Genomic DNA, 22153 nt, shown 5'->3' on the forward strand with positions numbered 1-22153 from the left:
ACGATACCACAATTCATCAAGAGAAGTGACTGGCGTATTGTGACGAGCCAGTTGCTCGGCCACCATTGACCAGACGTTATCAATTGGTGAGAGATCTGGAGAAAGTGCTGGCCAGGGCAGCAGTCGAACATTTTCTGTATCCAGAAAGGCCCATACAGGACCTGCAACATGCGGTCATGCATTATCCTGCTGAAATGTAGGGTTTTGCAGGGATCAAATGGAGGATAAAGCCACAGGTCCTAACACATCTGAAATGTAACGTCCACTGTTCAAAGTGCCGTCAATGCGAACAAGAGGTGACCGAGACGTGTAACCAATGGCACCCCATAACATCATGCCGGGTGATACGCCAGTATGGTGATGACGAATACACGCTTCCAATGTGCGTTCACCACAATGTCGCCAAACACGGGTGTGACCGTCATGATGCTGTAAACAGAACCTGGATTCATCCAAATAAATGACGTTTTGCCATTCGTGCACCCAGGTTCGTCATTGAGTACACCATCGCAGGCGCTCCTGTCTGTGATGCTGCATCAAGGGTAACCACAGCCCTGGTCTCCGAGCTGATAGTCCATGCTGCTGCAAACATTGTCGAACTGTTCGTGCAGATGATTGTTGTCTTGCAAATGGCCTCATCTGTTGACTCGGGGATCGAGACATGGCTGCACGATCCGTTACAGCCATGTGGATAAGATGCCTGTCATCCTGACTGCTAGTGATACAAGGCGATTGGGATCCAGCACGGCGTTTCGTATTGCCCTCCTGAACCCACCGATTCCATATTCTGCTAACAGTCATTGGATCTCGACCAACGCAAGCAGCAATGTCACGATACGATAAACCGCAATCGCGATAGGCTACAATCTGACCTTTATCAAAGTCGGAAACGTGATGGTACACATTTCTCCTCCTTACACGAGGCATCACAACAATGTTTCACCAGGCAACGCTGGTCAACTGCTGTTTGTGTATGAGAAATTGGTTGGAAACTTTCCTCATGTCAGCATGTTGTAGATGTCGCCACCGGTGCCAACCTTGTGTGAATGCTCTGAAAAGCTAATCATTTGCATACCACAGCATCTTCTTCCTGTCAGTTAAATTTTGCATCTGTAGCACATCATCTTCGTGGTGTAGCAGTTTTAATGGCCAGTAGTGTACCACAGTATTATGATGAACTGGCTTTTGCATGTAATATCTCTTTCTCCCTCCCTCTCTCTCTCTCTCTCTCTCTCTCTCTCTCTCTCTCTCTCTCTCTCTCTCTCTCTCTCTCTCTCTCTCTTTTTTTTTTTTTCTGCCTTTAACAACTTCTTCAACTTAAATTTGAGGCATACAGTCTAAAAGTTCATTTTGCATAACGTCTAATGGAAGTACTAGAACAGTTTAGTTGTCATTTGGTGTGTACTGTAAAGTTTTCCTAGAAGAGATAACAAATTTAATACATTGCCATTATTAGCTGACATTCGTTTTCTAATGTGAGCCCTTAGTCCCAACTCATGAGTTCCACAAAACATTAAACACTCTAGTACTCTGTTTAATATGTGTGTATTCTTTGGAGCTAATTCATTATATTTCTGAATTGACATATTATACAATGAATCAACCCGAGCGGCAATGTTAATGGTGCCAAACATACTGTATTTACAGGCATTTTCTAAATGTAGTCTTCTAATATATTCATTTAAATGTTTGAGACCCTTACAGCTGACCGTTGTCCACAATCCTTCACCACCAAATAACTTTTGTTTCTCTTCATTCACTGTTAGTCACAACTTTTTGCAGAACCACGTTACAGAGAGTTCTCTTCTTCTTTCTATTGAGTTAAGAGATTAAAAAATCTTTTGGCTGATGTGAATCCAACTGCTTGATTTCTAGCTTCTCTTCTGTACTTAATGACTTAAAGAGCATTTTTAGCAACCAATCTATTTTATTCATTTTAAAATCATTGTAAGAATATTCAAGTTTCAACTTCACAACTCCAGAATACAGAAAAATAATGAGAAGTGGTCCTGTTTTGCTGTTCGCAACATTTCCCATTGACAAATGGCAGTAGGGGAGGGGGAGCAAGGGAGCAGTGAGGGAATGCAATAAGGCACATGACAGCGACTACATGTGGTGTGGTAAGTGATTCATGTGAAAATTTTGCCTATTGACCCAAACCAGCTGGCCTCAAACATTGTGTAGAAGTTTATACAGGTGGACAAGGAGAGGCAAAGACAACAGAGTTCACTGAGGTACAGGGAAAGAGGGCTATGCGTGAGCTGGTCCATCCACAGGGGCCACCCGTGGTACCCTAAGGGGTGAAGGGCGAGTTGGAGGATGGAAAGTCGCGTATCACACCACTACGACAGTAGTTTCCGGAGATGGGAAGTGTAGAGAAAATACGAGCGACCTGACACTGACCCTCGGTGTTGAATGACTATTGTGTGGAAGGGAAAACAGTTTTGTCACTGTGGAAGGATGTGCTGTGGAGGGAAGGGGTGAGAGAGGTGTAGCAGCAAGACCTGCCCCAACTACTGACAGCTCAGAGCAATATTGAATGTGTCTGTCAGGGAGCAGTGGAAACTGGGGCTGATTACCTCTGTTCTCTGTTTCTTGTACAACACCAAAATCATAACATACTCAAAGTATTTAATTTTATACTGAAAAAAATATGCAGTACAAAGTTATATCACAGATTTTCTGGTGGAGCTGGGTCCCTCTGGCCCTAAGAATGATTTGCCACTGTTGCAAGTAATTACATCAATGTTTGACTAGAAAGACTATATACTACTATAAGGATATCTTTGAAGACAATTAATATCATCCCTCTGTTAGGTTGTAATGGACACACCCAACATCCAGATCCGTTGGGTGTGATACTACTCCAGTGTAAGTGCCTGTTTCATTCTCTCTAAATTTTTGTTGTTCTTTTTTTGTTTGTCTTGCATTTCTCTTCTTAAAATTTATGACAGCATCTTGGAAATATTTCTGAGTAGCTTTCTATGGTACAATAAATTCTATAATACCTATATTCTCATGTTCACTATCCTTCTCTTCTGTTCTTCATTAAATATTGAGAATCTGGTGAAATTTTATTATTTAATCTCCATTATATCTGTGACATGACTAGTAGTTTGAAATAAGATGTTAGCTGTACTGTCATTTATTGTATTTGTGGTTATAATTTCTTCAGTCTTTAGACCTTAAAATACTTTTGATGATTTATCCAGTTCTCTTTCTTATTGATGCTTACATTCTCCACATCAATGAATGTTTATCATTAGAAGCAATAAATCTATAAGTGAAGCCCTGAATGTTTCCATACGTTGTTGGACCTTATTTACTCAGAATGTTTGAAGGGTTCATCTCTACAAAATTATTGTTGATGTGTTTTACATTTTTCTAAGTTTTTGTCATGTGAATGGACAGATCTGTAAGGAGTAACCCTTAATTAAATCTCGAATAGCAAATCATTGGCAGAGGTGAGGAGCAAATGTCTGATGGGCTTGTATGGTATTTTCCCCCATTATCATTGCTGTTGTGTGAGAATGTGTATGTGATGGGTTGTAGCTAGAGCTTGGTAGTAAAACTATGCCATTGGGGAAGGGGCAGGGGGCATACAGGTCTAGATTCTTGCTTTCATGCTGGAAAAGATTGTATTGTGACAGGCAATTTGAGGACTCTTCAAAGTATACATTTCTGATTATATGGGTTGATATGAACTATATTATTTAATTTACTTTATCATTATAATCATATCTTTAGTTTTAAATGGGAGTTGAAATACTTACACATTCCAGCCCTACAGGAATTTACGCAGTCTGCAGCAGACTGTATACATAGTTGGTCATTGTATCTTAGAAGGATTAATTGGAAGGTCTGGACATGAAACTTGTCATTTGGTTGTTAGTAATTTCACAGTCAGGACAAGAAACCTGTAATTGTGTTGTTAGCATCTGCACATTGATGTGAGTGGTAAGAAGTTCAGGTGTGTCTAATTATCCTATTTGTTACTTAGTCCCTGGAAGAGGTTGTGAAACTCATATTACAGTCATTGCACATCCTCAAGCAATCGTACTGTTATGTATGTCCTGGCAGGTGGATACTGACCGTACTTTGCAGGTGAATTTTATGGAGACATATACATACTGACAACAGGTTAAAAAAGAGTAGCAATGTGTCTAATGTAATGAAGTCTCCACGCTCCTACCTTCTACATGATTCCAAAAGTCCCAAACCCAACCACCCAGGAGGCCCCATTGTGGCTGGTTACTGTGCCCTCACTGAGAGAATCTCTGCTCTAATAGACCAACACATTCAGCCTATTACCTGGAACCTACCCTCCTATATAAAATATACCAACCATATCCTTCACTGACTCTCCATAGTTCCTGTTCCTTTACCACACGGTGCTCTGCTTGTCACTATTGATGCCACCTCCATTTGCACGTGAATTTTATGGAGACATACACATACTGACAACAGGTAAAAAAAAAAAAAAAATTAGCAATGTATCTAATGAAACGAAGTCCACACACTCCTACCTTCTACATGATTCCAAAAGTTCCCAAACCCAACCACCCAGAAGGCCCCATTGTGGCTGATTACTGTGGCCTCACTGAGAGAATCTCTGCTCTCATAGACCAACACATTCAGCCTATTATCTGGAACCTACCCTCCTATATAAAATACACCAACCATTTCCTCCACTTACTCTCCATAGTTCCTGTTCCTTTACCACACAGTGCCCTGCTTGTCTCTATTGATGCCACCTCCCTTTGCACTAACTTCCCTAATGCCCATGGACTTTCCAATATTGAACACTACCTTTCCCAACACCCGATGGATTCCAAAGCAACAACCATGACCAACTATGTCCCCGTCCACAATCACTTCTCCTTTGAAGGTATTACCTACCAACGAATCTGGGGTACAGCTATGGGCACCCACATGGCACAATCCTAAGCCAACTTATTCATGGACCTTCTAGAGGAATCCTTCCTAAAAACCCAAAATCCTAAACCCCTCACCTGGTTCAGATTCATTGATGATATCTATGTGATCTGGATCAAGGGTGAGGACACCATATGCACACTCCTCCAGAACCTCAATACCTTCTCCCCCATTTGCTGCAGCTGGTCCTACTCAACCTAAATAGCCACCTTCCTCAATGTCACCCTTCACATAAAAGATGGAGACATCAGTACCTTTGTCTGTATCAAACCTACCAACCACCAGCAATACTTCCACTTCAACAGCTGCTACCCATTCCATACCAAGAAGTCCCTTCCATACAGCCGTCTGCATCTCCAGTGATGAGTGGTGCCTCTCAAAATACTGAAGCCCCCTGTAATTACCCCATCCCCCCAACATTGTACAAAAACATGTCTCCCTTGCCTTATCTTTCCAGTCATCCACCACCTCCCTAGGTCCCACTGTCCAGCCACAGAGGAGCAGTCCCCTTGTGACTCAGTACCACCCAGGACTGGAGCAACTGAATTAGATTTTCTGCCAGGATTTTGACCATCTCTCGCTGTGTCTTGAAATGAGAAATGTCCTACCCAGTATCCTTCCCACTCCCCCCAGCCACTGTACCCACCCACCCACCACAGTGGTTTTCCATTGGACCCCTACTTCAGTCTGGTCACAAACATCACCTATCCCATCAAAGGCAGGGCTACCTGTGAAAACCAGTCATGTGATCTAACCACTGTGCTGGATTCTATGTGGGCATGACAGCCAGTAAGCTGTCACTCTGCATGAATGGCAACTGATGAACTGTGGCGAGAAAACGATTGGACCATCCTCTTGTTTAGCAGGCCACCCAACAAGACAGTCTTCATTTCAATTACTACTTCACAGCCTGTGCCATCTGGATCCTTCCCACTGACACCAGCTTTTCTGAATTATGCAGGTGGGAACTCTCCCTGCATTATATCTTACATTCCTGTAACCCTTCTGTCCTCAACCTTCATTAGTCATTGTGCTTACCCATCTAGCTCCTTCCCTGTTCCCATTCCAGCACTACACTGTCATCTATTTCACTAACACACCCAGTCTTTTCACATCTCTCCTTTTCTGCTACCCCCTCACCCTCTTTCCCCCAACCTCTGCCTAACCTCCCAACTGCACCTAGCTGCCCTACCATCTCTCCACCTCATCCCAGCATGCTCCCACAGCAGCACTTTACCTTGCCCCACCCTTAGCCTGCTATCCCTCCCACTCCCCACCCCAGCCTCTTCCTTACCCCCACCCAGTTGCCTCTCCCATCATGAACTGCTGTTCGCAGTCTGGCTTCAGCTGCCAGAGACTATGGTTATGTGTGTGCGTGTGAGAGGCATTTTCATGTGCGCAGGTGTGTGTGTGTTTTTTTCTCTGTTTTCGACAAAGGGCTTTTTGGCCGATAGCTTATTGTGTGACAGTTTTTTTGTTCTTTCTATCTGTGACTCAGCATCTCTGACATAGGGTGAGTAGCAACTAACCTGTTCATAAATTGATACATTGTATATAGATATTCCTTTTCACATTAAGTGCTCAGGTTCAAATTAAATGATGGAGTTTATGTTGCAGACTTTCTGCTAGCTTGCATGTATGCTATTTACTGCAAATACAAGACAAAATCTGCACTTGTGCCTCATCCTTTGTTGTATTAAACAAGAAACTATAATATCCTTTCATACTTAGTATCCCATGTAGCTATTACCTGAGAATCATGTTTATGTCATTAGGAGCCTCACGAAGAAACCTTTATGAAAAAAAGATTGAAAAATTCTCATCTCATATTAAAATAGCCTTTAGTGATGGATGTTTTCACTGTGAATTTGAAAGCAATTTTCTATTGAATGCAGATGTATTTTTTCACTACTTCTGTTTCTTGTTCACTCATTCATTCATTAATTATGTAGATGAAAGATGATTTTCAGGGAAGAGTAACAAATCAGTGTATCATCAACAAAATGAAACCATTGTTAAGAACTGCATTAATAATTACTTAGGGGTAACTGCTGTAAAGTATTTATGGGCAGTACTGTTACATATTTATACAATTAATGTATCTAAAAACAAAGACGATGTAACTTACCAAACGAAAGTGTTGGTATGTGGATAGAGACACTAACAAACACAAACACACACAAAAAATTCAAGCTTTCGCAACCCACAGTTGCTTCATCAGGAAAGAGGGAAGGAGAGGGAAAGATGAAAGGATGTGGGTTTTAAGGGAGAGGGTAAGGAGTCATTTCAATCCCAGGAGCAGAAAGACTTACCTTAGGGGGAAAAAGGGACAGGTATCCACACACACACACATATCCATCCGCACATATACAGACACAAGCAGACATATGTAAAGGCAAAGAGTTTGGGCAGAGATGTCAGTCGAGGCGGAAGTACAGAGGCAAAGATGTTGTTGAATGACAGGTGAGGTATGAGTGGCGGCAACTTGAAATTAGCGGAGGTTCAGGCCTGGTGGATAATGGGAAGAGAGGATATATTGAAGGGCAAGTTCCCTTCTCCAGAGTTCTGATAGGTTGGTGTTAGTGGGAAGTATCCAGATAACCCGGACAGTGTAACACTGTGCCAAGATGTGCTGGCCGTGCACCATGGCATGTTTAGCCACAGGGTGATCCTCATTACCAACAAACACTGTCTGCCTGTGTCCGTTCACGTGAATGGACAGTTTGTTGCTGGTCATTCCCACATAGAAAGCTTCACAGTGTAGGCAGGTCAGTTGGTAAATCACGTGGGTGCTTTCACACGTGGCTCTGCCTTTGATCGTGTACACCTTCCGGGTTACAGGACTGGACTAGGTGAGGTGGTGGTGGGAGGGTGCATGGGACAGGTTTTACACCAGGGGCAGTTACAAGGGTAGGAGCCAGAGGGTAGGGAAGGTGGTTTGGGGATTTCATTGGGATGAACCAAGAGGTTACGAAGGTTAGGTGGACGGCGCAAAGACACTCTTGGTGGAGTGGGGCGGATTTCATGAAGGATGGATCTCATTTCAGGGCAGGATTTGAGGAAGTCGTATCCCTGCTGGAGAGCCACATTCAGAGTCTGATCCAGTCCCGGAAAGTATCCTGTCACAAGTGGGGCACTTTTGGGGTTCTTCTGTGGGAGGTTCTGGGTTTGAGGGGATGAGGAAGTGGCTCTGGTTATTTGCTTCTGTACCATGTTGGGAGGGTAGTTGCGGGATGTGAAAGCTGTTTTCGGGTTGTTGGTGTAATGGTTCAGGGATTCAGAACTGGAGCAGATTTGTTTGCCACGAAGACCTAGGCTGTAGGGAAGGGACCGTTTGATATGGAATGCGTGGCAGCTGTCATAATGGAGGTACTGTTGCTTGTTGGTGGGTTTGATGTGGTCGAATGTGTGAAGCTGGCCATTGGACAGATGGAGATCAATGTCAAGGAAAGTGGCATGGGATTTGGAGTAGGACCAGGTGTATCTGATGGAACCAAAGGAGTTGAGGTTGGAGAGGAAATTCTGGAGTTCTTCTTCACTGTGAGTCCAGATCATGAAGATGTTATCAATAAATCTGTACCAAACTTTGGGTTGGCAGGCCTGGGTAACCAAGAAGGCTTCCTGTAAGCGACCCATTAATAGGTTGGCATACGAGGGGGCCATCCTGGTACCCATGGCTGTTCCCTTTAATTGTTGGTATGTCTGGCCTTCGAAAGTGAAGAAGTTGTGAACAGGATGAAGCTGGCTAAGGTAATGAGGGAAGAGGTTTTAGGTAGGGTGGCAGGTGATCGGCGTGAAAGGAAGTGCTCCATCGCAGCGAGGCCCTGGACGTGTGGAATATTTGCGTATAAGGTAGTGTCATCAATGGTTACAAGGATGGTTTTCGGGGGTAACAGATTGGGTAAGGATTCCAGGCATTCGAGAAAGTGGTTGGTGTCTTTGATAAAGGATGGGAGACTGCTTGTAATGGGTTGAAGGTGTTGATCTACGTAGGCAGAGTTACGTTCTGTGGGGGCTTGGTAACCAGCTACAATGAGGTGGCCGGGATGATTGGGTTTGTGAATTTTAGGAAGAAGGTAGGGGTGCGGGGTGTCAGTGGGGTCAGGAGATTGATGGAGTCAAGTGAAAGGTTTTGTAGGGGGCCTAAGGTTCTGAGGATTCCTTGAAGCTCCGCCTGGACATCAGGAGTGGGATTACCTTGGCAAACTTTGTATGTAGTGTTGTCTGAAAGCTGACGCAGTCCCTCAGCCACATACTCCCGACGATCAAGTACCACGGTCATGGAACCCTTGTCCGCCGGAAGAATGACGATGGATCGGTCACCCTTCAGATCACGGATAGCCTGGGTTTCTGCTGTGGTGATGTTGGGAGTAGGATTAAGGGTTTTCAAGAAGGATTGAGAGGCAAGGCTGGAAGTGAGAAATTCCTGGAAGGTTTGGAGAGGGTGATTTGAGGAAGAGGAGGTGGGTCCCACTGTGACGGAGGATGGAACTGTTCCAGGCAGGGTTCAATTTGGATAGTGTCTTGGGGAGTTGGAACATTAGGAGTAGGATTAGGATTATTTTTCTTCGTGGCAAAGTGATATTTCCAGCAGAGAGTATGAGTGTAGGCCAGCTTCACACATCCGTCCACATCAAACCCACCAACAAGCAACAGTTCCTCCATTATGACAGCTGCCACACATTCCATATCAAACGGTCCCTTCCCTACAGCCTAGGTCTTCGTGGCAAACAAATCTGCTCCAGTCTTGAATCCCTGAACCATTACACCAACAACCTGAAAACAGCTTTCGCATCCTGCAGCTACCCTCCCAACCTGTTACAGAAGCAAATAACCAGAGCCACTTCCTCATCCCCTCAAACCCAGAACCTCTCACAGAAGAACCCCAAAAGTGCCCCACTTGTGACAGAATACTTTCCGGGACTGGATCAGACTCTGAATGTGGCTCTCCAGCAGGGATACAACTTCCTCAAATCCTGCCCTGAAATGAGGTCCATCCTTCATGAAATCCGGCCCACTCCACCAAGAGTGTCTTTGCGCCGTCCACCTAATCTTCGCAACCTCTTGGTTCATCCCAATGAAATCCCCAAACCACCTTCCCTACCCTCTGGCTCCTACCCTTGTAACTGCCCCTGATGTAAAACCTGTCCCACGCACCCTCCCACCACCACCACCACCTAGTCCAGTCCCGTAACCCGGAAGGTGTACACGATCAAAGGCAGAGCCACGTGTGAAAGCACCCACGTGATTTACCAACTGACCTGCCTACACTGTGAAGCTTTCTATGTGGGAATGACCAGCAACAAACTGTCCATTTGCATGAACTGACACAGGCTGACAGTGTTTGTTGCTAATGAGGATCACCCTGTGGCTAAACATGCCTTGGTGCACGGCCAGCGCATCTTGGCCCAGTGTTACACCATCCGGGTTATCTGGATACTTCCCACTAACACCAACCTATCAGAACTCTGGAGAAGGGAACTTGCCCTTCAATATATCCTCTCTTCCCGTTACCCAACAGGCGTGAACCTCCGCTAATTTAAAGTTGTCGCCACTCATACCTCACCTGTCATTCAACAACATCTTTGCACTCAACTGTATTGCTCTAAGGAAATGTTTGGAAGTGTACAATCAAGATAGTCAAATGCTGTGGTATAATAATGTGTTCTGCACTTGCTATCATATTTGTAATAAGTGATCATACTCTTAACAAAAAGAAAAAGATTCAAGATTTGAAATTCGAAGTTGTACCAGTTAATTTTATCCCCTGTTTTTCTCTTGTTATAACAGAAATTACCTTATTGGCTGTTAGGTGCTTCAGTTCTTAAAGACAACTTGTAACCCTTCTAGCTCAATAGGTCCAGAAAGCAAAGAAGTATCAGTAGTCTTAGTTTAAAGTTATTTGTTCACTATTTGGCAGAACATTACACCAGCCACAACGTAGTGCCACTGTGAATGCTGTTCTCGGGAACGAGGTAAGTTAATTGCTGTCTATAAGAAGCTGTAAATTGCCTTGACTGCTGTCAAGCAATTGGAAGCTGCTGAAAATCATTATGGTGAGAGAGCTGTTTAGGGAAACACATCAGAGATACCAAAGGTACCTCTAGTACTGTCCTCTCTTGGATATTCTCATCTACAGGAAGTACAGAATCTCTCACCACTAGTTCATGTGACTGTAACTGATGTATCAGTGGTAGGTTGTGGTCTCTGTACTGGCAAGGAACAGACATGGAGAATGAACCCCCTAAACATAAATTTTAGTTGCTGTCTCCCACTGAAACTGATGCTGAGTTTGGGAGACATATTTCACTTGTTGGGAGGCCTGCAGTATCCCATGTCAGTCAGGCACTAGCACAATAGGATCAGGTGTTGTTACTCATTAGCAGTTTGAATGTATGGCAAATGCAAATAGAATTCAGGAAAATGTCAATAATTGTTGGGAAGAATAACCTTGTGCACTCAGCCTTGAGGCCTTATTCAACGAATTGAAGAGTCTGCTCCAGCAGTCATTGATGAAACAGGGTAGAACCAAAATTCAACTACAGATTGTAGCACATGTTGAATGATGTTTTTTGTCGGTGATCTGAGGTCACACTTGGATCATACCAGTGTGTGGCATATAGGGTTTGGAAGACCAGCCTTGCTCATGAAATTTCAACAAAGCTCACGGTCTGCAGGATTGTCCCCAGAACTGATCATGACCTGTTTTTGAATCATGTGGAAGGTTTTAACCAGAGACTTTGAAGGTTCTATGATAAATTAGTCTATAACTTCCAATACTTGCACCACAGGGTCCTTCTGTATGGGTCAGGGGTGCATTAAACATCAGAGGCTGCTAGCCAGGTATATTATTTTAGTTTAGGTTACTCTCAATCAAGTCCAGATAATTATGGCTTTAGGAAACCTTGAAGTACGAGTATGAGAGTAAAATAAATATTGCCGAGTCCTGTTGTGAAACTACTAATCTCATTCTTATTTTAGATAACAAAATATTGACCTTGAAATGTGGATTTTGAAACTATTTTTATTTTCAGTCAATAGAGAACCTGTCTTCGCTAGTGGCTGTAAGAGTAATGTTATATGTCATAGTAATACCTAATTACATAATAAAAAGGTCATTGTGATCTACGTTGAATGTCTTTGACCATAATCAAAAGGTGCGGGATTTTGAGTTCTGTCTGAACCAATGCTTGGATTTTAAATTAAAATGATCAGTTATAGCAGCTAAATAATGCTGATGTAAGAAGTCACCCTCATTCTGCCAACAGCTGTGTGAAAGAGGGCAGAAGTGTGAATAGAGGTTCAGTGCATTCTTTTGCTCTTTGAATGAAGAAACTGTCCATAAATGTAGAGGAATCTGCAATGACCACTGATGAGGGTATGAAGGCAATGAGAAGCTCTACATTAAAGAGACATAATGTATATCCACATGACAGGTGGCCTGAATTTAACTTAACTTATTGATTCACTCAGTGATCATCTCACAAATAATATAGGACTGTTTACCATATTACAGGGGACATAAATAGCCCAAAATATACATGATGAATATATAAGTATGCTTTTATAAGGATTGGAGTAGTGGTCAGTCATGTTCCAGACGAATTTACTTGAATTAATTCAGGAAAACAACTGAAACCTAAACGAAGATGGCTGGACAGGGTAAATATGACAGTGTCTTAACAACTGCACAGCCTCATTTGCCTGCAATTGAAAAAGTGTCATGAGGATCTCTTCATTGCTCAATGATTTTGGATTATTACCCCATTCGGATTTCTGGGCATGGTCTGCCAAGGGCCATAATTTTAAGGTAAACTGTTCTGTACAACATTTCAGTACATGACAAAAAGTATTCATTATCTAGGATTCAGATCATCATTCTGTAAATTATTCAGAGGTAAAACAGGAAACTTGTAAGCCCTAAAAACTCGCAAGCATATTAAAAGTAAAAAAAGAATCAAATTCATGTGTTACCTGGGTTCATTGGTTGTATGATGAACAACAGTGCTTGCTGTAAATGTACTTCCTCTTTCATAGTATGTAGATAAATAACATTAATTCTTTTAGATTTGCAGAAGCTTTTGTGATAGTTTAAAAAATTTAAGCACCACCCAAAGCAGTAGTTCATTTAATAGTAGTGCCCTCTGTATAGAATGCTCCTTTCCAAGCTTTCTAAGCACAAGAATATATCTGACAGCCTTTAATGGAAGTAAGTGCACATAACAGTGGTTTTCTTTTTTAAAGTCTCTCTCTTTTGTTAATTTGTACCATTATTTGTTATATATTCCTGGTAATTCATCTCTATGTACATTTGAAATAACATGAAATAGGAATGTCTTCTTTTAAATAATAGTAACAATCATCATCATCCTCCATAGCCATCTCTCTCTCTCTCCGTACTTCGCAAAGTTTCAAAAAAATTCAAAACAATCGACTAAAAATTAAGTACTTTTAGAAGCAAACAATGGGAACTCCAAGTAGGAAGTGTGTGTGTGCCTTTTACTGATGAAAGCTGTCGCCGAAAGCTTTATGTAAGTGTTTTTATTGTGCCTGTCTGCAACTTGACATGTTAATACCTTCAGAAATATTGTTTTGCCAAAGCTGCACGTCTTTAACTATATGTATTTAGATTACCATGAACCCTGGTGCCTTGATTTTCAATTTTGCTGTGGTGTTTAGACAGAGACTGGAATTTTTTTTGTTTCCATAATGGCCACACCATTCAAATATAACAGAGTTGTGTCATGTGTTAGCTGAGCAATCTGCTGGCATTACGTGGTGTATCATTTCAAATATTTGTTATCATAATCCAGAATGAGATTTTCACTCTGCAGCGGAGTGTGCGCTGATATGAAACTTCCTGGCAGATTAAAACTGTGTGCCCGACCGAGACTCGAACTCGGGACCTTTGCCTTTCGCGGGCAAGTGCTCTACCAACTGAGCTACCGAAGCACGACTCACGCCCGGTACTCACAGCTTTACTTCTGCCAGTACCTCGTCTCCTACCTTCCAAACTTTACAGAAGCTCTCCTGCGAACCTTGCAGAACTAGCACTCCTGAAAGAAAGGATATTGCGGAGACATGGCTTAGCCACAGCCTGGGGGATGTTTCCAGAATGAGATTTTCACTCTGCAGCGGAGTGTGCGCTGATATGAAACTTCCTGGCAGATTAAAACTGTGTGCCCGACCGAGACTCGAACTCGGGACCTTTGCCTTTCGCGGGCAAGTGCTCTACCAACTGAGCTACCGAAGCACGACTCACGCCCGGTACTCACAGCTTTACTTCTGCCAGTACCTCATCTCCTACCTTCCAAACTTTACAGAAGCTCTCCTGCGAACCTTGCAGAACTAGCACTCCTGAAAGAAAGGATATTGCGGAGACATGGCTTAGCCACAGCCTGGGGGATGTTTCCAGAATGAGATTTTCACTCTGCAGCGGAGTGTGCGCTGATATGAAACTTCCTGGCAGATTAAAACTGTGTGCCCGACCGAGACTCGAACTCGGGACCTTTGCCTTTTGCGGGCAAGTGCTCTACCAACTGAGCTACCGAAGCACGACTCACGCCCGGTACTCACAGCTTTACTTCTGCCAGTACCTCGTCTCCTACCTTCCAAACTTTACAGAAGCTCTCCTGCGAACCTTGCAGAACTAGCACTCCTGAAAGAAAGGATATTGCGGAGACATGGCTTAGCCACAGCCTGGGGGATGTTTCCAGAATGAGATTTTCACTCTGCAGCGGAGTGTGCGCTGATATGAAACTTCCTGGCAGATTAAAACTGTGTGCCCGACCGAGACTCGAACTCGGGACCTTTGCCTTTCGCGGGCAAGTGCTCTACCAACTGAGCTACCGAAGCACGACTCACGCCCGGAAGTTTCATATCAGCGCACACTCCGCTGCAGAGTGAAAATCTCATTCTGGAAACATCCCCCAGGCTGTGGCTAAGCCATGTCTCCGCAATATCCTTTCTTTCAGGAGTGCTAGTTCTGCAAGGTTCGCAGGAGAGCTTCTGTAAAGTTTGGAAGGTAGGAGACGAGGTACTGGCAGAAGTAAAGCTGTGAGTACCGGGCGTGAGTCGTGCTTCGGTAGCTCAGTTGGTAGAGCACTTGCCCGCGAAAGGCAAAGGTCCCGAGTTCGAGTCTCGGTCGGGCACACAGTTTTAATCTGCCAGGAAGTTTCATATCAGCGCACACTCCGCTGCAGAGTGAAAATCTCATTCTGGAAACATCCCCCAGGCTGTGGCTAAGCCATGTCTCCGCAATATCCTTTCTTTCAGGAGTGCTAGTTCTGCAAGGTTCGCAGGAGAGCTTCTGTAAAGTTTGGAAGGTAGGAGACGAGGTACTGGCAGAAGTAAAGCTGTGAGTACCGGGCGTGAGTCGTGCTTCGGTAGCTCAGTTGGTAGAGCACTTGCCCGCGAAAGGCAAAGGTCCCGAGTTCGAGTCTCGGTCGGGCACACAGTTTTAATCTGCCAGGAAGTTTCATATCAGCGCACACTCCGCTGCAGAGTGAAAATCTCATTCTGGAAACATCCCCCAGGCTGTGGCTAAGCCATGTCTCCGCAATATCCTTTCTTTCAGGAGTGCTAGTTCTGCAAGGTTCGCAGGAGAGCTTCTGTAAAGTTTGGAAGGTAGGAGACGAGGTACTGGCAGAAGTAAAGCTGTGAGTACCGGGCGTGAGTCGTGCTTCGGTAGCTCAGTTGGTAGAGCACTTGCCCGCGAAAGGCAAAGGTCCCGAGTTCGAGTCTCGGTCGGGCACACAGTTTTAATCTGCCAGGAAGTTTCATATCAGCGCACACTCCGCTGCAGAGTGAAAATCTCATTCTGGAAACATCCCCCAGGCTGTGGCTAAGCCATGTCTCCGCAATATCCTTTCTTTCAGGAGTGCTAGTTCTGCAAGGTTCGCAGGAGAGCTTCTGTAAAGTTTGGAAGGTAGGAGACGAGGTACTGGCAGAAGTAAAGCTGTGAGTACCGGGCGTGAGTCGTGCTTCGGTAGCTCAGTTGGTAGAGCACTTGCCCGCGAAAGGCAAAGGTCCCGAGTTCGAGTCTCGGTCGGGCACACAGTTTTAATCTGCCAGGAAGTTTCATATCAGCGCACACTCCGCTGCAGAGTGAAAATCTCATTCTGGAAACATCCCCCAGGCTGTGGCTAAGCCATGTCTCCGCAATATCCTTTCTTTCAGGAGTGCTAGTTCTGCAAGGTTCGCAGGAGAGCTTCTGTAAAGTTTGGAAGGTAGGAGACGAGGTACTGGCAGAAGTAAAGCTGTGAGTACCGGGCGTGAGTCGTGCTTCGGTAGCTCAGTTGGTAGAGCACTTGCCCGCGAAAGGCAAAGGTCCCGAGTTCGAGTCTCGGTCGGGCACACAGTTTTAATCTGCCAGGAAGTTTCATATCAGCGCACACTCCGCTGCAGAGTGAAAATCTCATTCTGGAAACATCCCCCAGGCTGTGGCTAAGCCATGTCTCCGCAATATCCTTTCTTTCAGGAGTGCTAGTTCTGCAAGGTTCGCAGGAGAGCTTCTGTAAAGTTTGGAAGGTAGGAGACGAGGTACTGGCAGAAGTAAAGCTGTGAGTACCGGGCGTGAGTCGTGCTTCGGTAGCTCAGTTGGTAGAGCACTTGCCCGCGAAAGGCAAAGGTCCCGAGTTCGAGTCTCGGTCGGGCACACAGTTTTAATCTGCTAGGAAGTTTCATATCAGCGCACACTCCGCTGCAGAGTGAAAATCTCATTCTGGAAACATCCCCCAGGCTGTGGCTAAGCCATGTCTCCGCAATATCCTTTCTTTCAGGAGTGCTAGTTCTGCAAGGTTCGCAGGAGAGCTTCTGTAAAGTTTGGAAGGTAGGAGACGAGGTACTGGCAGAAGTAAAGCTGTGAGTACCGGGCGTGAGTCGTGCTTCGGTAGCTCAGTTGGTAGAGCACTTGCCCGCGAAAGGCAAAGGTCCCGAGTTCGAGTCTCGGTCGGGCACACAGTTTTAATCTGCCAGGAAGTTTCATTTGTTATCATTATTGTGAAATTTTAGCCTGCATTGTTACTCTGAATACAGAGATGTTCTTATAGTATTCTTAAATATTGTGTGGTGTTGATATGTGTAAAGCAGATATTAGACACACTGAAGACTGATCTTTTGAAATCAGTCAAATGATGTTGAACATAATTTCAATGTACAAAATTGAAGGAAAATGGAATTAAAGGTATAGGTTCAGTGAGTGATGATACACAAATTAAAAATATTGTTGTTATGTTGGGTTTTACAGTTAATCACAACACTGTGTTAGAAAGAAATCCTATTGTATTTAATAACTTTTTAAATATATTTACAAACTAACGTTTCACAAAACACAGTATGTTTCATCTTTTGGAAAATAGTACATCACCTTTAAGATTCTATGATTGAGTCCTTCTCTGACAGCTTTTCATGTAAAGTGACATATATTTTTACTGTCTAACAGATACTTCTTTTTTTATACTGACTACTACAAGTACATTTTGGAAATTTACTTTCTACACATATATTACACATAAGTTCTGTATTGCTGAAGTGTCACAATGACATGTTTCAATAAAAACAATACACAGCAGTCTCTAGAAATCTCTGTTTTACTTTTATAGCCTGCAAACTATATGGATAACTGGGTTCTTGATGTAATACAAATTAAACTTGTACCCTTATAGGAAGTATTTTTATACAGTTTTTGTTGTATGATACCAGATTAATTCATATCTTTATTTATAATATTTACTGACCATGTGCTACAAAACTTCCTTGTTCTGTATTATGCCATTTTTTAAAAATTTTTGTTAGTACTGTTTCATTTCACTGCAAGCAGTTATTTTTTTAGATCTGTTCCATACACCACACTGAACTGATCACAAGAGTGAACTAACATACATTTCTACAGACATACACCAACAATAACTTCTTGAAATTTAGTGAGATAAAAGCATCTCAAAACTTATTGTCCAGTCTTAACAACATAACAACTCCCAAGTAAGGAATAACTGTTCGGTTTATCAAAAGAAATGAGCCTGATGACAATAGCTATAGTTAATGCACAACTTCAAAGAAACAAATTTATTATGAGATTAGCTTGAGTTAAGTAGGAGAAAAAGGAATCAAGTAACTTGCCATTGTTTTCATAATACTGAAGGCACTTGTTAAAACTATCATTTGTTTTTAAAGAAAATTTGATTATTATTAAATATATCAATGAAATTAAGATATGTAAAATTTCTTGTCATCAAGTGGCAGAAGAGAGAAATGTAGGAGAGACTAATGATAGTTATTCCTTCTCTGCCAAAAGAGAACAAAAGTTTTAAGAAATTAGATAATTCAGGAATTTGGCTCTGAGAGACATTGTGTCTTTAATTTATGAATAACTTCATTTCCTTTAGTCCTTCATACTTTCCAAATGATGGAAACTTTGCTTTCAAAATATAGAATTTTTGTGTTTGACAGCATCTACTGCCATCTGATGTACAGAAGTTGTTTCTATTTATTTTTTATTGTAGGTTCATTGTGTGGGCGCTTTTATTTGTGGATCAATCTCAATATTGTTTTCCATTCTGCTGACAGTATATTGTTTTTTTTTTTTTTTTTTTTTTTTTTTTTACAAATTAACCACAAAACACAACTCAGCTAATCAGTTGCATTTAGTATAAATTAAATTAACACCTACATATCTACTGAAGAACATTCACAGATCTGTTAAAGCAAAGCTTAACAGTATATTACCTGAAATATTTTATGTAATTGTATCTTGTCTTTAATTTCTTACTAATACTATTTCTCACATTAAATCCTTTCTGCCTCTCCAATGTGAAGTGATGGAAAAATAGGAGATAATGTTGTAGATAATGACAAAAAATTGACGTATTTACTGCAGTCATGCAGACAGCAAGAATTTTTGGTTTTCATGAATTGTTCTTTTCATAACATACTGATTATGAATAAGTTGATGTTTTGTCGTTATTCATGCTGTTTAGAGATGGCAATGATGTAAACTTTTGCTTGCAAAAAACCTGGAATATGCAGCCTATTATTGACTAATTACTAATGGAGATGCTATGAACTTCGTAATTTTCAGTTGGTGGATGGTTCTCATCTTGTGCCAGTTATTTATTTTTGATCTTATTGAATCAGTTTGAAAGACAAAAATCTAGTGGTTTTGTTCATACAGATATTATAGACACCGCTTCTACTGCTATTTTCCATAAATCTTGAAATTGTATATACATTTCATCTAATCTTTGATCAGCACTATTTGAGACAAGAAAGGAGCAACAGGTGTAACTGGAAATAATTGCCATACACATGTACATCTTTCAAATATTTTGGCAATTTTTTACATATGTTTTTGTCTTTTATCCCTAAAATTGGAATATATCATATGTCAATACTGCTTCAATACTCCTTGTGGAATAATTGATAAGTAAACGCTCTTCTTTCATATCAAACAGTCTAAATTTTTTTTTTTTTTTTTTTTTGTTATTACTTGAATGTATTTATCCATACCTAAATTTTAATCTGAAGTAACTTGGTTTGCAGAAAGAAAAAAATTATAATATTAAACAATACAAGTACATACGTATATTAAAAAAACAAATATAAAATTCATCAATAAATTTTGATTTTCTCATCTGTGGGGTTGCTATATGAAACAACTTGTACAGCTAAAGAAATATGTATTCCTTTTTCCTTTTCTTCAAGAACAAAATTTAGAGTTAGTCTATGGGAATTAATTTTTCTAAATAATAACTAATGTTAAATATCGGAATTGAGTAACTTACAATTGAAAGGACAAAGCACACTTTCTGGGTGCCCCCCCCCCCCCCTCTCAGAGAGGGAAGGATTGGAGGGGGAGGGAGAGGATTGGAGAAGTCATGATACCATTTCAATTTTGGCGTGTTCAGCCACCAAACAGTAGTTGTATTGTGTTTCTGAGCTTTGAGCTATCACTTAGGCCTACTTAACATTGCACATCATTTCACTGTTACGTTTCACCAGTATTGTACTCAAAATGAATGTTAATAGACCTCTGACTAAATGAAAACTCTAGCAAGGTTATCTTTTGAAATTGTATTCATATGAATGCAAAAGTTTTCAAAGAACAATTACTGATATTTAATACCGCACATTTTAATATTTTGTAACATACTTTATATTTTAACAAAATTACTGAACAACAGCTATTACTAGGGAAATTATCTGTCGATGCAAGACCAAGATCTACAACTGTATCAACATATAATCCTCTTTAAAACAGTTGAAAGGGAATTCCAGTAAAAACTGTTGGAGGTGTACACCATAATCAGTTACTGTAGCATATTGTCATACATGTATTGTTAATTTTTGTTTCTTGCTGAGAGTATTTTGCATTCTGAGTGGAAGGTACTAGCTACTGTGAAGATCAACTGTATTAGTATGTCATTCTGGTATTTGTTTATGAAACTAAAATATTGAAGTACTGTTACAATTGTTTGTAAAAACTAATTAAAACATATGTAACTAGACAAACTAAATACTTAAAATTAACTGTAAGTACGGTTGAATAATGAAATTTTGTGACTCAGTAATTTTTTTTTTTTACGTTTCTGACTTTTCAAAAGAATTTGTATGTCTGTTATATACTAGAGAGCACAATTACATTGATAGCAAGATATTTCAGCACGAGTTACAGAGGTCAGCATCATAAACACAATTTACATTAAAAGCTTATAAGAAGCTCCTGAGTTTGTGTCACATATGTGCATGTGTATGACTTGTTATTGGATTCGCATAGCTCTAAGTAAGAGTACAAAGAGCTTCATGCTACATAAAATTTATGACAAAACAAAACAAGTATGCCATAATAAATGACTGAAAATTCATTCAAGATGCTTAGTACCTGTAAAATAATTATTACTGACAATACATAGCAGTTCCATCTGTTTCATTGTAATATACATAAGTTTTACTGAGTTTATGATGTTGACAATTTCATCACAGCCTGCTTCATAAGAAATTCACTCCACAAGATATGTACACTGCCAAATTATATTTGATCACAGGGTTATGACTGTAAAAATAATGCAGAGTATTATTTAATTTGTAGAAGATCCATTGTCGTAGACTTCATTGTTGATCCTATCATAACTTGGTTACTCAGGTTTCAGTCGATGCCACTGTATGACTGTTTGTCGTGGTTTTGTTATCATCTCCTGCCAGTGTTTTGTCTCTGTTGCTCCAGAACCATTTTTACCTGTACAACAAAATGCACCGCTTAATTCATAGAAGATTTAGGATTATAAAGAGGCAGCAAAATAATGTGTGCTACTCTAAAAGAAATGAATGCATGTAATTTTAGCTTATATTCACTTTTATAAACACGTGTTACAACTGAATATTTCAGTCCTTTAGGAATGACACTTTGACCAGTCAACTAATTAAAAATGTAATTTCTGTTTTTACTACAAAGAAAGCACAAGATTTAATACTTTATTTGGAATACCATCATGACAGCAGAGTGTAGACCAACCAAAAACTTGAGAAAAACCCAAGATATCAAGAAGTGTGACATAACTGCTTGAGCCTTTCTATCCTATGACATACAAACCATGGCCCATGATTATTAACACCAGCCTTAAAGACTACATTATGTGATAACCAAGAAATTGATTCTTCCTGTGTGATTCTGAGTTGCAATTGCAGTCTACCAATTTTATACAATATGCACTACTGGCCATTAAATTTGCTACACCATGAAGATGACATGATACAGACGTGAAATTTAACCGACAGGAAGAAGATGCCATGATATGCAAATGATTAGCTTTTCAGAGCATTCACACAAGGTTAGCGCCGGCGGCGACACCTACAACGTGCTGACATGAGGAAAGTTTCCAACCAATTTCTCATACACAAACAGCAGTTGACCGGCATTGCCTGGTCAAACATTGTTGTGATGCCTCGTGTAAGGAGGAGAAATGTGTACCATCACGTTTCCGACTTTGATAAAGGTCAGATTGTAGCCTATCGCAATTGCGATTTATTGTATTGTGGCATTGCTGCTCATGTTGGTAGAGATCCAATGTCTGTTAGCAGAATATGGAATCGGTGGGTTTAGGAGGGTAATACGGAACACTGTGCTGGATCCCAATGGCCTTGTATCACTAGCAGTCGAGATGACAGGCATCTTATCTGCATGGCTGTAACGGATCATGCAGCCATGTCTCGATCCCTGAGTCAA

The 22153-nt window shown here is 41.4% G+C and overlaps 1 protein-coding gene and 1 non-coding gene across 2 annotated transcripts in view; both read right to left on the minus strand.

Moving 5' to 3' along the window:
• Positions 1-14415: 14415 nt before the first annotated feature.
• Trnal-caa lies at positions 14416-14490 on the minus strand. Its single transcript has one exon. It is a non-coding gene; the product is annotated as a tRNA-Leu (tRNA).
• Positions 14491-19598: 5108 nt separating this feature from the next.
• The window catches only part of LOC124711814 (synaptotagmin-7-like), a 540385-nt gene continuing 537830 nt past the window's right edge, over positions 19599-22153 (minus strand). The window contains exon 10 of the mRNA XM_047242038.1: positions 19599-21166. Within this exon, the coding sequence (XP_047097994.1) occupies positions 21066-21166 (101 nt within the window). The 3' untranslated portion in view covers positions 19599-21065. The remainder of the gene's footprint in view (positions 21167-22153) is intronic.

This window comes from Schistocerca piceifrons, chromosome 8 (assembly GCF_021461385.2).
Source record: "Schistocerca piceifrons isolate TAMUIC-IGC-003096 chromosome 8, iqSchPice1.1, whole genome shotgun sequence".
Taxonomy (NCBI): domain Eukaryota; kingdom Metazoa; phylum Arthropoda; class Insecta; order Orthoptera; family Acrididae; genus Schistocerca; species Schistocerca piceifrons.